The 15,486-nt window shown below is 37.6% G+C and overlaps 2 protein-coding genes across 3 annotated transcripts in view; both read right to left on the reverse strand.

The window, feature by feature from the left end:
* The window catches only part of LOC110847134 (transcription factor Sp9), a 42,464-nt gene extending 34,822 nt beyond the window's left edge, over positions 1–7,642 (reverse strand). Inside the window, exon 1 of one of the 2 annotated variants that reach the window (XM_035852011.1) lies at positions 6,717–7,642. In XM_035852011.1, coding sequence (XP_035707904.1) covers positions 6,717–6,722 — 6 coding nt within the window. In that variant the 5' untranslated portion in view covers positions 6,723–7,642. The remainder of the gene's footprint in view (positions 1–6,716) is intronic. The other variant, XM_035852018.1, reaches the window with a different exon arrangement.
* Positions 7,643–9,747: 2,105 nt separating this feature from the next.
* LOC110847124 (probable DNA-binding protein creA) lies at positions 9,748–13,710 on the reverse strand. Its single transcript, XM_022093989.2, has 5 exons — positions 13,396–13,710; positions 12,448–12,892; positions 12,258–12,316; positions 11,244–11,431; positions 9,748–11,088 (listed from the first exon to the last, which is right to left on the reverse strand). Exons 1-5 carry the CDS (start codon positions 13,459–13,461, stop codon positions 10,155–10,157), a joined length of 1,692 nt encoding a protein of 563 aa, XP_021949681.1. The 5' UTR covers positions 13,462–13,710; the 3' UTR covers positions 9,748–10,154.
* Between the last annotated feature and the right edge of the window lie 1,776 nt (positions 13,711–15,486).

The following is a 15,486-nucleotide window of genomic DNA, read 5'->3' on the forward strand; positions in this document are numbered from 1 at the left end:
ACTCGTAACAGGAGAAAGGAGGGTGTTAAAAGCTACACCCCGTGGTGTCGAAATGGGGATATAAAATAAAGTGAATCGATATTATTTTCCAACTTTTATTCCCACACCCTGGCCCTTGGTGTACCACGACGACGGACTTGTGGGCAAACTTCTCTCTCCTGCTCTTTTACTTTTCCAGTCACGCAACCAGTAGCCGCAGCAGCAGCCGTCTCGAGCGGAGAAAGCGAGGAAAAATGAAGGAAAGCAGGAAAAGTCTCATTGGGCAGTCGTGTGAGCGAGGCACCCCTACACAAACAGTCCGTTTGATTCTTTCATGATCAAGAAGAGTGGAAACTAACTATGTATGAATGCCATGTGCTTTAGAAAACCAACATGCACACAACTTCCAGCCAATTGATTTGCCCCATTACTTCCTTACTTTCACTCCACAGCACAGCCAGCGAGCGAGCGAGCAGGAAGCTTTTAGGGTGAGCAGGCGGCTTATCTTAAATATTCATCTCAGACCCACAGACGTCGCTTTGATATAATTTGGCATTTTTGAATTATGGCCAAAGTTCATATGCACCGAAGGAAAATTGTTAATACATCATCATTTCGAGGCAATCATCAACCATTGGACATAGGTAGGCGAAGGAAGAACGCGATGCCATGTTGCCTCTTTTCCATAGTTGATTGTAAAATAAAATTATAATAAAATCTAATGCTTTAAGAGTTTGCATTTGTAAAATTAAGTGAAAGCTATTCAACAACTCGTAATTTTATGCCAGCTGCTGTAAGTTGTGCATATCCCAACTTGTGGTAGGAGGATTGAGGAAGGATGATACAAAATGTTGGATAAGGTAATGCACTAATATGCAACAAAAATGAGATGAAAATTATACGTTAGCACTCTTCATCGGTATACATTTTAGCTGGTGCATCGCATGTTGGTCATGTTGGCTTGTTACATACACCATGCTATTATGTGGTTTATGGCAAACCCAAACAAAATACTTTGCTCTCCAAAACGCTTGCTTATGGCTTCGTGTAATTGTATCTTTGCGTTGTTGCACTATTTGTTGTAAGCCATGCTGGAGTGTCAGATTAGTGAAATAAAGCAACTTGACGGAGGGAGAGGAGTGAGTTTTTATGCAGAGTGGGTGGAACGCTGTACGATTGAGAATGATGATTAGGTGGGCAGCAGGAACGTCCCAGATTCATCCTCAAAGCCTTATTATCCTCATTTTGAGTTGTGGAAGGTCAAGACAGTTTCGGCCCAGTCTCATGACCAGCCAGCCAGCCAACGTCTGCAGGCGACGGGGCCGTGTGCATTTGGAAGTGATGGTGGCATAACTTGGTAAAATTAAACATTTTCATGCGTTCACCTTGATCATCGTCAGAGGTCAACCTACACACACATGAACGTCTGATAACATACACCCATGTGGACCTCATTGATTTGATAAGGTCAAGGGATCTTCCCAGTTTACTTGGAGTCACGAGAAATGATGCTCAGAATTAGGAACCGTTCCCTTTACTGATAATGTATATAAATGCCTTGTACATATATATAGTACATATTTACAAATACGTCTGTCTGGGATTTCTATCGTCCTATTCTCTTGAATTTATAAGACATTAAGGTTAATGCGACCCGACATATCCAGTATTGTAGCCAGAAAAGACGACTTGGTGGAAAACATATAATTTTCGCTTTCCTCAAAAACTTTGTTTCAAGTACTTTGGCTGACTGTTGTAGTAATTTAGCCCTTTTGTAACAGTTCTTACACTGGCACCGATTGAGCTTGAAGTTTTAAGTTGCGGCACAAAAAGCGTTATTGTTTCATCATGGACAAGTCAAAGATCATGAAATACGGCTTCGGTACCAAAACCCGGCACTTATTACATAGAAAGGGCTACACATATCCAAGATCCTTCGCTTGTTCCAGATTGTGATGCTTATTAGGTTTCGTATGGTTCGAAAACTTGTGAATATATCGTTCACGCGTTGACTCGTCGAAGAAAAAGCAACCTTTTCTCTGAGCCAAAGTGTACAGAGAGAGTCTTCTTCTCTCTCCTTCGTTCCAAATTGTACAAACTTTGCATTGTATTGTTTGAACATCCCAGGACCGAGAGAGAAACAAACCCATGAAACGTCGTTGTCTTAGTCCTACCCTATAATTTTCCTAAAAAACTCAATAATTTAATGGTCCATCAGAAATATATTTGGAGCCAGCCTTGCAGGCCACATTTTTTATTGGTAATAATGGAAGCAACTGTTGTTATGATCGTATACACATACATGCATATGCACGTATGTGAAAGTGCAACGTTATATATATGTCTACTACATAAGTATTTCCATCGTTCTCACCATTACAAAATATTTTATATTGACTAGGACAGGTATTAATGCAAACTGTTTTAGCAGCAAAGTGAATCGTTCTCATTCTGCGATCAAGTTTTGTATTTTAGATTATTGGTTTTTGATATACAAAATAAAGTTAATAGACTAGAAAGAAAATGATAAAAACTTGAATACGCTTGCGGTTAGGTTGGCTTGCTTCTTTTTTAAACCGCAACAATTCAATCCCTTGTCTATTTCTATTGCCGTGTGAGGTTTGGCCTTTCTCAAGTGACGATCATGATGAGTGCCTTCCGAGTCGTCTGTCTCAATGTCGGACGCTGAATCTCAGCGTGCATAAACTATATTCTTAGCAATATCATAATTTAGATGTAGCTAATTTCTCGACTGTTATTAATTGATGTTGCGGTCACCCAATCAGTCTTAACAGTAGCTTAAAACATGTACATAGTCCGACCATAAGTTCCCGTGAATGCATTTCCGGTGATAAAGCCCAAAGTATTAGAGCTATTTGATAGAAATTTTTGTGGATGACCAAGGTATTAATCTTGTTTAGAAATCATAACTTCGTTTTCACAATTTCCTCCATGGGCTTGTACACAAGACATAAGTCGTGGCGAAAACTGCTCGATCGCGGCACGCACGGATTTCCAGGGAAAAGCGCCAGATCTTCAGTAAGTGCGACCTCAGCCCTTCCACACTTGGGTGAAATTTAGAGCATACTTGTACCTATAATTTTCACCACCAGTCATAATTTAGGGGATTAAGGTCTGCAGATACTGAGCACCGTTCTACGGATGAAAAAAAGTCATGAAAATTCGTCTGAAGCCAGTTTTGGACAATTTTGCACCTTGCGCAGGAACAGGGTCTTGTTGAAAGGTCCAATGTCGATTTTCGGAGGGTCCAGGGTTCAGGTTATTAACGTTTGGCTTTAGGACACTCTGAAAATAATTCTTGGCTTCAACTTGTACCCTTTGCGGTAAAAAACAGAGATTTCATTTCTCCAGCCAACTTGCTCCCATGCACACCACGGTGATGACTTCGTATTGACTTCCGCATACTTAAACGGATGTCAGACTTCTGTACAACAAATATCTGGCCTTTTTTTCTATTAAATTTTTTGCCAACGGTGAAAAGTCTGAAATACTTTTTGCACGAAAATTGGCGCGTACCACGATCAACCTGTGGCCGTCACGAGTTATGTCTTGTCTAATTGCCCGTGGACGAAATCTTGACAAAGAAGTTATGATTTCTAAACAATATTAATACCTTGTTAATCCATAAAAATTTCGAACAGATAGCTCTAATACTTTGGGATTTATTACCGGAAATGCATTCACGAGAACTTATGACCCCACTATGTAAACTTAACAACTAGCTCAACAAATTATTCTTCTTGAAGATAAAATTAAATTCCAAACTAGACTGATGTTAGTGTAGGTTATTTTTCAAATGTATAATTGAAAAACATGAGTTATTAAAATTAACTTAATTTAGTGGGAAGTTCCAAGCAGTTAGCAAATACATATTTATATGAATTATTTGCCTTATATGCAGCCTGCACCCGTCTTTCTTGGTGCATTTAATTTGTATATGCATGCATGCACGTACCCATCTATTATCAGACTTTAGATGCCAGAAAACAATTGTATCCTTCAAAAGTTGTTGAAGTTTGTGGCACTTTTATTTTATTCATATCAAGGATCGGAAGCAGCAGAGCAGAAAAATAAATGTGAAACCAATCAAACGCCATTACGCTTGATGCAGATGACTTATGCGTCCAATGCAATCCATTTCTTACATATTTGCTTGCCTAGCATGTCTCTCTCTATCCCACAGCAATTAAATTGAAATGGATCGAGGAACAAGTACAAGACCATGCCTACAATGCGTATATACACTTTTCTTGATGGGATGAATAACAATTGGAGGAATGGTTATTAAGTGAATTTTTACTGATTTTCAGTTAAAAATCCAGATAAAGGCCAAGTTTAGTATTTGCAGAACTACACACATGTCTGACTTCCTTTTCGAGTAATCCCATTTGCCAACACTTTATCCTGCTTCTGCCTCATGTAAAGGTTTCTGTTTTTGTGAATAACAAGCAGACGAAGCAGACCTTGTTCATGGAATTTCTTCGTTGGACTGGTTATCTTAGACATCTCTTGATTCTTGCTCTTCTCATGAGGAACATTTCTTCCCTTTCGCCAATCGCAATTTTCTGCACGCAATTTTAAGTTTCGTTCCACTTGATGCATTCTACTGGTTGAGCAAACCATTCTCTGTTAGCACTGCCCGATGGTACGTAAACTCTTATTAATTGCAAACGATTAACTAAGCAGACTTTTATATTTATTGCAAAACAATAATAATATCTTCCTTATATTCCCCTCGTTATATGCACAAGTAATTGAAATCAGACGACGGCCCACTTGTTCATATGTACGTGTACCCGCTGCTACTGCACTTCGCCAAGCAATTTCTATCATGATGTTCAGCATTAATGTTCTGAAGCAAATATTTTTTGGAAATAAGAGTTCGGAAATCTTTTAAAATATCCATATGCAAATAAAGTCATCCAAAATTAAAGGTAGGGTAAAATTTAGTGGAACAAAAAATGTGCATGTCAAGCACCTGTGCGATGAGGATAAAAACTGTAATAATTATTATATAAAATTTGATTAAAGCGAAGCATGAAACACAAAACCTTTTGCAAACCAACAATTAATCCAATTCATTCATTCATTAAGTTATTTGTTACAATTTGGGCAGAGTTAAAGCGCTGACACTCATCGAGTCAACACCTGAGAGCATTTCTTTTATGCACCAATAAAACCTAAAGTTTTTCCTCTTTGACCTTCCTTATTAATCTAGAATCTCATCACTCCATTGCCAACAATATTATTTTTCTTTGCATGACAAAAACAATTTAAATCAAATTGAATTAGTTAATCCAATTTATCACGATTTGTCGAATCATGAATAAAAATATTAACTGCGTTGCTTAATTGTTTTCTAAAGACTAAAAATTATGACTATTTATATAAAAACTAAAAGTCGTGGCAAATAAGCCTACGTAATTTTTTAATTGGAACGAATATAAATAAAAATGTAGACGATAGACAAGAAGTCCATTACGTAGAATAAATAACAGCGATATAGTCAAGCATGAACCCTATTTTTATTTATTTTATGGATGCTTGCATTATTTTACGATGGCCATTTCTGGCCATTTTTGACAGTTTCTCTTAAATTCTAGGCAAATGTCAGTCATGTCAAGATGTCTCGTTTGTCCATGCATAGTGGTTTAAGTGTCAACCAAAGATTTTAATTGGAAAAAAGCTCGAGGCAATATTTCTCCAAAGTTGCAAAAATTCATAAACACCAAAAACGTAGCCAAAAAATTAATCCATAAACTTGTTGTTCGTAACGAGAGAAGAAATGTATGCCCAGGATGATTTATTCTTAAATTAATTTTTATGTCCCAGATAAGCCATTATGTGTCAGCTCACATTAGCATACTCGATATACTACATAGGTGGCATAATTTACCCTGTTGGCTTTCCTTCAAGTGTTTTATTAGTAAGAGGAACATGAATGTGTTAATAATTTAAAACAGAATTTTTCTACAAATATCAAATATAGCATAAAAACGAAAAACATTATATCGACTCAAGTAATCATGAAAAACGTGCAGACATCGGAAGCAAGACACTTACATACGTACATATGTACATGTATGCACCAAGCTAGGCCATAACGAACTGATTGTGATATTTTACATAAAGCTGTAACTCAGGTATTGAATTACAAATGAAAAACGCCATCATATTTCAAATTTATGTTGATTGCGTGCTCATGCAAGATTTATTCGCGTGAATAACATTAGTAGCAAGAATAGAAAAGAAAATGGATGGACTTGAAGTCTTGAGTGCACCTTTCTTTATTGCAAATGGACACAGTTTGATCCATTATTTCATGATTTCTTTACCGTTGACCGTTGAACAGGGAACAAAGAAAAAAATTCCCTTTATTTATTTTCCGTAGAAGGGCCAATGGACTGTCTATTCGCATCCACGTTTATTTTTACCTCCAAACGGTAGAGTCAAATTAATTTCAAGTTGAAGGCTTTATACCTTATCGATTTTTAAAATTCAAGTAGATATTTATGTACATGAGTACGTCTACAAATGCGTTTAAAATGGTTTTATGAATGTAAATTGAACTGAGAAGTTTAATTGCGCATAACGTTTTGAGCGGTATGAATATATGGATAAATATGTAATGTAATAAATTACTAAATGGTTGAATTTTGTGTCATGTTCAATAATACTATAATTTATTAAAAATAAAAGAATAAAGGTTTACTCACATTCATTTTGACCGACGTTGAAGAATGCACGAAACAAAGGGGTCCGGGAAGCACAACTTCCGTAACGTAAAGTATGTTTTATTTAGAGGCAGCCTTAAAACAATCAACAATGCAAAAAATTCACTTAATTTGCAATAATTTGCAAACCACAATTCACTGATTTGTCCTCATGTCTTGATATGTGAACCCGAATTCAGTGCCATACCACCTGTAAACATTTGAGTTAAAAATTCGGTCGCATTGCAAATTGAAATGACAGTTGATTTGCAGCAAAATTCGTGTCGGTCGTTGAGCTGGGAAAGCAGAGGTTTCTCGTCGTTGAACAAGGAGACACAAGTTGTTGGGCAAATGAAAACTCGGTATTTGTTTGCTTTAGCCACCTCGAAGTGTGATTGAGTCAAATTTTCATGAAGAGCGAGCAATGTTGATTGCATCAAAATCGAGAACTCTCAGGAGCAGTGTTACCAACACAGGAATCGTGTCGTGGTGTGCGAATACTTTAGACGAGTGCTTTCACCGCAACACTAACAATATGGAACGGTTCGTGAATCGTCTGCTTTGTTCTCTGATAAAGTTTTCACTTAATAAAACATAACGAGTATTGCAATGTTGATAACTTGTGACTCTCGACTAGCGTAAGTTTATGATTGCTAATGTACATGAAAAATAAATCCGCATGTATTTATTTAGTTACACCACTTAATCTTATTCCGCCGACTCTACCATGACCGTTTATTTGATTCATACGTGAAAAGGATGACATGTGATATGTACTCAAAATAAAATTTATGGACAAAAATTGCACAATTTTTTTGCGAATCTCTTGCAAAAAGAGTGGAAATAGAGGAGCCAACTGAGAAATATGTATGTAAGAGGAGCCAGGAAGGTGGTGGTACACTTGCGAAGAACAATGCAAGACTAATCGAAAAGGACAGCAGCTGATATTAAATTTATTTTTTGGGTATGGACTATGGAGACGAAATTATAGGCTTCGGTCAACCAGGGGAACGACGAGGTTCGCCTTCTCGTAACTTTGCTCACAGTTTTAACCACCAAGCTCATTCTTCCAGTTCATAAAAACGTCCATCTAGATTCTCTCGGCATGCATTTAATGCCTCTCCAAAAAAATGGGAAGTACCCTCCATTGAACCCTACCTCCTAATGTTATTTTTGAATTAGGATTTTGGTGGCAAAATACCTCTTAAAATAATATACGTATCTGCAACATATAATTTTGGAATTTTATGTAAAAAGCGTATCATTTATTTACAATTAGAGTTAACGCTGCCATAAAAACATACATTTTTAAAAACTACATGGCAATCAAGGCTTTTGTGGACTTAAAAGGTCCTCCAATCAAGCTTCCTATCGATACAAAGTGATACAGTTTTGGCTTCAGGACAACATAAAAAATTGTTTTTAATTTTCCGAAGTACATCTTTACAAATATACAGTACCAGTCTTAAAAAACTGGCACGTTCATGTCGACCATTCCAATCAGTGCAGCAAAGTAGAACTAAGGGGTTAAAATTTTCAGAAATTGTCTTCAAAACGTGAAATTCGGCACGTGGTAATGCCGAATTTTTAATCTTAAATTCTTTATCGCTTCTCAGGAATGAGTATGAAGTAAAAAGTGAGCAAAGTGTAACCATGGTTGCACTTTGGGTACCCTAGCCCCTACATCCTTTATATAAGTTGCTATTTTCATCTTAAAAAATTGAGTATGGTGGGTAAACACTACTTATGCGTAGCACATACAGCCTTGGAAGTTTAAGATTTTAAAGAACTCCCACTTGTCAAGGGGAAGGACTTCTTAATACTTCAAAAATATGTTGCCAAATAATAGAAAATATCTAACAAACATTTAATCCCCACAACGGAGATTGGTAACAATCCGCCGGTCAATTCGGACAACAATTTAGACGCGGACTCTGTACAGGCTAAATGAAGTCTGTCTGCAGGTTTTCTATTTTGTGTTACTGGGCCTAAGTCGTCATCAGACCCAGAGTATGAATCGTTATCAAAATTATTGAGTCAAAAATATAATAAGACCCATCACAGTTAAGAAATTTACATAGAATTACGATATGCAAAATGAGAGGCTCCTTCCATTTAACAGGAGGGAAAATTTTGAGCATTAAGAGGTTGCTTTCCACTTAGGTAACTTCTTAAATATTTGGAGGGTGATTCCCATTGTTTTGGAGAGGCATTAAATTACTTCCGATTCTCTCAACTATCGACAAGAAAGGGAAAAATAATAATGTGTATTATTATGTACCAAACTGGTAACAACAGCAGTCAAGCCAGTTAGCTACCAACTCGCACATCACATCATCATCGTCGTCATCGTACATATTCCATGTTGCTTGCCCCCATCCATATGCATATGCATGTATATCAAATATTACCAAGAGCTTCTTCTACATTTTAGAGAGCAGCAGACGAGGAAGACAAACCGTCTTTGAAAGCTTGATTTCGATAAATGAAAAAGTTGGATTATTAGCACAATTTGTGAGGTGCTAAAACTCTTAGTTTGAAAGTAATTTGGTAATAAATTAAATCAAACTGAGGGGGTTTGTAGGGTTCGCATTCTGTGTTATGCACATGTATGTATGCATGACTGCATATCAAATTTTCGGACAAACTCTTTTCCCAAACGGGGCTGGTCAGTTGAGTAATTAAAAGTTGATTGGCCCTCTTTCACCCTCAATCCGTCCTGGTGGCAAAGTGGATTTTGGATGGGGTTGAGTGGCGTGAGAATTGGTTGGCAGCAGGGCAACATTTTTGACTCAACTTTAAAAGACAATTGGTTGTGAAGGCGAAGGGAAAGCTTTTAAAGTTGAAATGAGGCAATTAGCAAACTGTTTAGCTATTAATTATCCAAGGGGTGAAATGAGTGCAGTTTACTAGGTTTTGTTGTTGTGTATGCTCTTAATTCAAGTAACAGGTTAATAATCATTTTTTGCTGAAAATTATGTCATTCACCACTTACATGCATTCTATAACGGCGTATTTTGGGGCAAGAAGAGACTTTTTTATTTTTGGATGATTGTTTTTATTTTTGATTACTTGTGTTTATGGATTGTCATTAATTATTTTTTTATACTCACTAAAAATATATTGATAAAACTGCTAGCAGTATATAGTTATTTACGAAGGCTATTACTGAGAATAATGCTCAGAATATGTATAATTCTAGTAATGTAATATACATAAAATCTTAAATAATTTGTTTTTACTTGCAGCCACTATGATTGAGCATGTTTCAAAAACCACAAATATTATTAACATTAATTTCAATATATGCATAGCTGAAAATCAATCTTTTTGAATAATAATAATAAAAATATGGCAAGTGTGTGATTCAATCTGATCTTTCGCTACCATGCGCATCAAAAGAATGTATGTATCTGTCTCAATTCTCATCTTTTATGCATTCTACATCCCAAATAAGCTATTCATTCCCGGATGCAAATGTTGCTGATGAAGTTGATAATGGGAGGAGAAATTGTTCTGAAAGTTGACATTTGTTCCTTGGAAGCCACTATTAACTGGGGAACAAGCTTTCACTGCGACGGATGAAGAATAGGACCCGTGATGAAGTGGTGGGTAGGATGTAAAGTGTGCATTATTGCTTCCATTACTCATATTATTACCGGGATTACAAACGCTTTGGTTAACGACACCATTGTTATCGTAATACGAGGCAGGGAAATGAGGTTGAAAGGGATGAAGAGGAAATTGATTTGAGTGGAAGGACGACGTCTGCTGTGCTTGTGCCTGAGGAGAAGACGGAGATTTGACAGGAGTCAACTCCAATGATGACGGAGAAGATGACGGGGTAACAATAGTCCGCTTTGATGATGGACTTGAGGACGACCGTGTGGAAGAACAGGTTGATGAGGAAGACGATGCAGGTGACAAGGTGGAAGAAGACGGTGACAGGAGTGAATAGTGAATATTTTCACCAGTGTCAACCACTCGGCTTCTGCTGCCACTGTTGCCATTATTATTCTCTGCTAAGATGCCCATTGAATTTTTAATATCTGACTGAATGCTGTTGCCCATCGCAAATCTTCCAGCAAAAGTTCCCTTTCCAGGCTGTCTGTCGTAGTAGAGCAGTCCGGACAGGTCTTTGTGCTCACCTGCAGATGAGGCTGTAGATAATGGGGATGATGACGAAGAGGATGACAATAATGGTGGTGTTCTTGTTGTTGACGTTACTTCGGGCAAAATTGAGTCAAATGTTGCGGTTGTGGTATTATTGACTGACTTTGATTTCTGGCTGTCACTCATCTTGCTACTTTGCTGCCCTTTGTTCCGAGATGAGGAGGGGTTGTTGTGGGTTTTGACATGTTTTGCGAGATGATCACTAAAAATTTCACAAAAAGTTATCACTCATAAAATTATGTATCTATATACTCTGCATCATTCCATCAAACTCAAATTATGTATTCATAAGTATTCGAAGGAGACTTTCTTATCTCTGAAATCAAATTATTCACAAGTTTAATTGTAAGTATATACCTGCGCATGAACCGTTTTTGGCATACATTGCATATGAATCTCTTTTCGCCCGTGTGCGTCCTCAAGTGTCGCTGCAGTTCATCGGAACGTGTGAAGCGTTTTCCACAAAACAGCCAATTGCAAACGAACGGACGCTCTCCCGTGTGTCCGCGTAAGTGGGCTTTAAGATGAGATGTTTTCCCATAGATCTGCACGATAAAAAAAATACGAAATAAGTAATTGTAGATTTAAAAGCTATATTTTTCGTTAACAGCCACTTATTTCCAATTCAGACTGATGCTGAGCTGTGACCAGTCTCACTCCATGCAGATTATTTTCGCACTTGCTCGTGCTCAAAACCAAGTGGACCGTAGCAAAGTGTCACGTTTTTTCACAACTTTCAATCTAGTCACAAGCCAAATGTTATGCCACGACTAACGTAGCGGAATGATGACAAAAATTGCAGTAATCAAGTTCACAATTTCGAGTTTTACCATTTACTTATTTCCACTTTGAGGAAGGGTTCATAGATTTAATGAAAACGGACACACACTTTTATGGCATACACGAGTCGCTTCCATATGAATGTACTTGGTGGGTACAATAAAATAAAATATTTAAAAAGGACACACAATTGTAATATCTGTAGAAAGCCTATAATCTTATAATATTCTGTTGCAGGGTGGATCCTGCTAACTAACCACAGAACGCCTATTTAAAATAAAAATAATGAAGGAAGTCAACTTTAAGAGCCATAAACAAACCGTCAGAATTATAGGAATTATAGAGTCATCATTGCACACACACACACACACCGCTTTCATGCGGCTATTATTACCATTTTGCACAAGCCTGCTATTATTTCACTGCAGAGGAAAACCCGGAGTGGAGGACATGACATTTCAAACCGTGAATGTGTATTCCGAAAGAATGCTCATTAGTACATCAATCCATAATTCGGGACCAGTTTTATTTATCACTTGAGTATGTTCATATTGCAAATTACAATTGTGCAGTAAATGCTCTGCCTCTTACCTTTCCACATCCAATCATGTGACAAATGTGCTGTCGCTTCTTTTTCTTTTCACCCGGAACTGCAATTAATACATACATGGTTCATAAAATTGGATATTGCAAAGGATCAGCACTTAAGTCAAAATGATTTCTCATAATGCCCCATAGCATGTCACCTTGTCCTCAACGACACTTTCTCTTATTTGCATACCTTGAGTAGGTTGAATTCCTGCGAGACAATTTGGACATCGACATCTCCTTGACTTTCTCTGACTGGAGGTGGGGAGCATGGAGGCCACGGCAGCCGCCACGGACGAGGGAGACGGGGAGAAGAACATGGAGGGGGTGAAGGACGAATGGTTCCCGGAAGTTGACATTGGTGGTGACTGCTGCAATTGGGATTGTGACGACTGTGAGGGGGAGGCAGTCGTCGACCACCAAGGGTAATGGTCCTTGGGTGTGACGCCACCATTGCCACCAATTCCCCCAACGTTGGTGGAGTGAAAGTTGGACTCTAGGCTTCTGCCACCAATGCCGCCTTGATGTTGCTGAAGGGTGCTCATGGACATTGGAATATTCATATTGCAAAATGATGGATGGTGGGAATGATGTTGTGGGTGGTATGCACTCCCAGGGTACGAGGGCAGATGGTTAAACTGTTAATAAATGAACATGTACATACTTAATAATGATAATATAATATGGACTTTGGTTACAAATATTGTCTGTTGATTGAAAAGATGCACGTCACTTTATACGAAATGTGGGTTGTTTATGCCATTAGGAAGGAAGGAAGAGTAGAAAATGGAAGTATTAACAACGAAGGAAGACTAGTTATGCGAAAGGATATGATTGATTGAATCGCCAACATATTGTACATATGTACACGTCTGTGTTTACTGAACTCTTCTTCTTGGGGAAATTACACCGACGATTTTTTCTGTATTTTGGGAGGTTCAGGGGTCAACGGGTAACAGAGTATTCTCCACGACTCGTGGACTCAATCACAAAACAATTTTCTGATCCCATTTCCAGACAAGCACAAAGCATAATTAACTACATACATGTGTACCCTGCTAGGAGAATATGTCTACGTAGTAAATATGTGGCTCAAAGTTAGAGAGGAGAACTAGGCAGGAAAAATGGAGCAATTACCAACCTGATGAGATTGCAATGATCCGTACTGGTGATGATGAAACCCATTCACGAAGATCCCTTCCATCATGGACGGAATGTATCGACAATTATTCCAATCAATCAACGTACACGCACTTTACTTCGGCTTGAGAATGAACTTTATAACTGGTTCATGTGCTCAACGTAAGTATTAAATACTTGGCAAGAAACTTTTATTATTTTGTAAAACTGCTCTTTAGAGGTGAGATTTTGCTGTAATTAATGAGAAGTTGTCAACCAAGCCAAGTAGTAAGTACTAGAAGTTGGTCTAACGAGCTGAGAAAAACGATTGACTCTGATTCTGGAAATCAAAGGACTTTTAGGTGTCAACTGTAACAGATACCATGCATTTATGCAGGGGGTACTTGGCACTTGATACTGTGTATGCACATACCTAGGTGCTAAGGGTAACCAGTTAGTAGGAAGGGCATATTTTCCACCATGGGTCGCTTCCTTAAGAGGGACACGGGTACTTGAAGAATTAGTACATGGAGGAACGACACTGCTAAACCCACTATTAGAGGATACCTTGTTAAAAGTTGGGTTTCGGCGTGTGACAGAATTGTGAACTTGACCAAGAGGGGATTGTTTAGGTTACACCCTTTGTGACATTAGGGCAGTCGAAGGCGGTTCACAAGGAGGTACTCAAAAAGAGGACAGAAGCTTATCTGCCCATCAGGAACAGTCGTTATTGGTATATTGCCCCATGGTAAATAGATTATGAACATATGTATATGCTCCCTCAGACAGTTCCAAGTAAAATATCCCTCTCTACATACATACGTATAGAAATATGTGCATATGCACGTATTTACTTATTCACCTTTTCTGTTGAGAATCGGATTACACGTCAAGCCGAAACTGAAGAAAAACTTCTTTTGTTCATAATCCTCCTTCCTATCAGTCAAAACTAAAAGGTTAGTTTACATTTAAGGATTAAGCTTTTTACAACAGAATAAGGCCCCACACACCACCCACGCATGACTGAATGTCGAATGTCATCAACAATACTTGATGAATGCGTAAAGTTCTGGAATTTTACAAATAATTTTACTGCTTGATTAATGTTATGCAGTACTAATTGTTCAGATTTGTACAATTCATGAACTTTGAATAAGCATGAACATGTTCATGGATGAAGAAATACGGGCTCGCAAAATAAGTTATTACTTTAGAGTTGAATATTATTGATATGTGCATGTAAAAAGTCAAGGAAATCGCAACGTATTATTTTTCAATTATAAAGTCGTGCATTGTCAATCACTCATTATTAAACCATCAAATAAACCCCCACTTATCTGGTCTGTGGTAGTGTTGGTTGGTAGCAAGCTCTTGTTCGAATTTATTACAAAAGTGTTGTCTGCTTCTCTTTTCAAGCAAGAAAAGTTAATGACAGAAAACACACGTTAGAAGATATCGCCAACGTCTTGGGTCTTCTTGTCAGAACAAATTAATGATAAGAGAATGGAAGCTATTGAGTTGTATGTCAGCTAACTGGTCCAACCAATACATCACGCTGGGAGCAAATCGACAGCAGTTTGTTTTTACCAACAAACTTCTCGTTTCCATTTCATCATGCGTTTCTGTTTTCCTTTGAAATCTAGACAGGTGTAATTAATTATGACTAACTAACTGCAAGTTATACCTATAAACACTATGTGCACATAGTAGCCATACACATGCATAGATTTGTGTGTATGTATTTATAATGTCTATATGTACATACTTTTCTTTGTTTGCTCGGTGATGAGCTGGGTGTCTGTTGTGCATAAATATGATCTGAATGTAACTTGTGGGGAGGGATGTTTGACATTTTAAATGAAATTGAGAAATATGCATGTATATCACCGTAAAATACCTTTCGCCATTCATATTGTTCAGCAAACCCTCCAAGAAAAATTGTTTAGTGCATGTGTACATTAAAAATTTAAGGGGCAAATAAATTCTCCTCCTTATCATTTATTCTTGTTCAATTGAGAAATTTGTTGTGCAAATGTTCTCACATTTTTTATTCTTTGAAGTCTTGGCCCATTCCAAAAACTGAATTTAGTTGGGTACATGAATATCAGTAAAC

The sequence above is a fragment of the Folsomia candida genome, unplaced genomic scaffold (genome assembly GCF_002217175.1).
Source record: "Folsomia candida strain VU population unplaced genomic scaffold, ASM221717v1 Fcan01_Sc001, whole genome shotgun sequence".
Taxonomy (NCBI): Eukaryota; Metazoa; Arthropoda; class Collembola; order Entomobryomorpha; family Isotomidae; genus Folsomia; species Folsomia candida.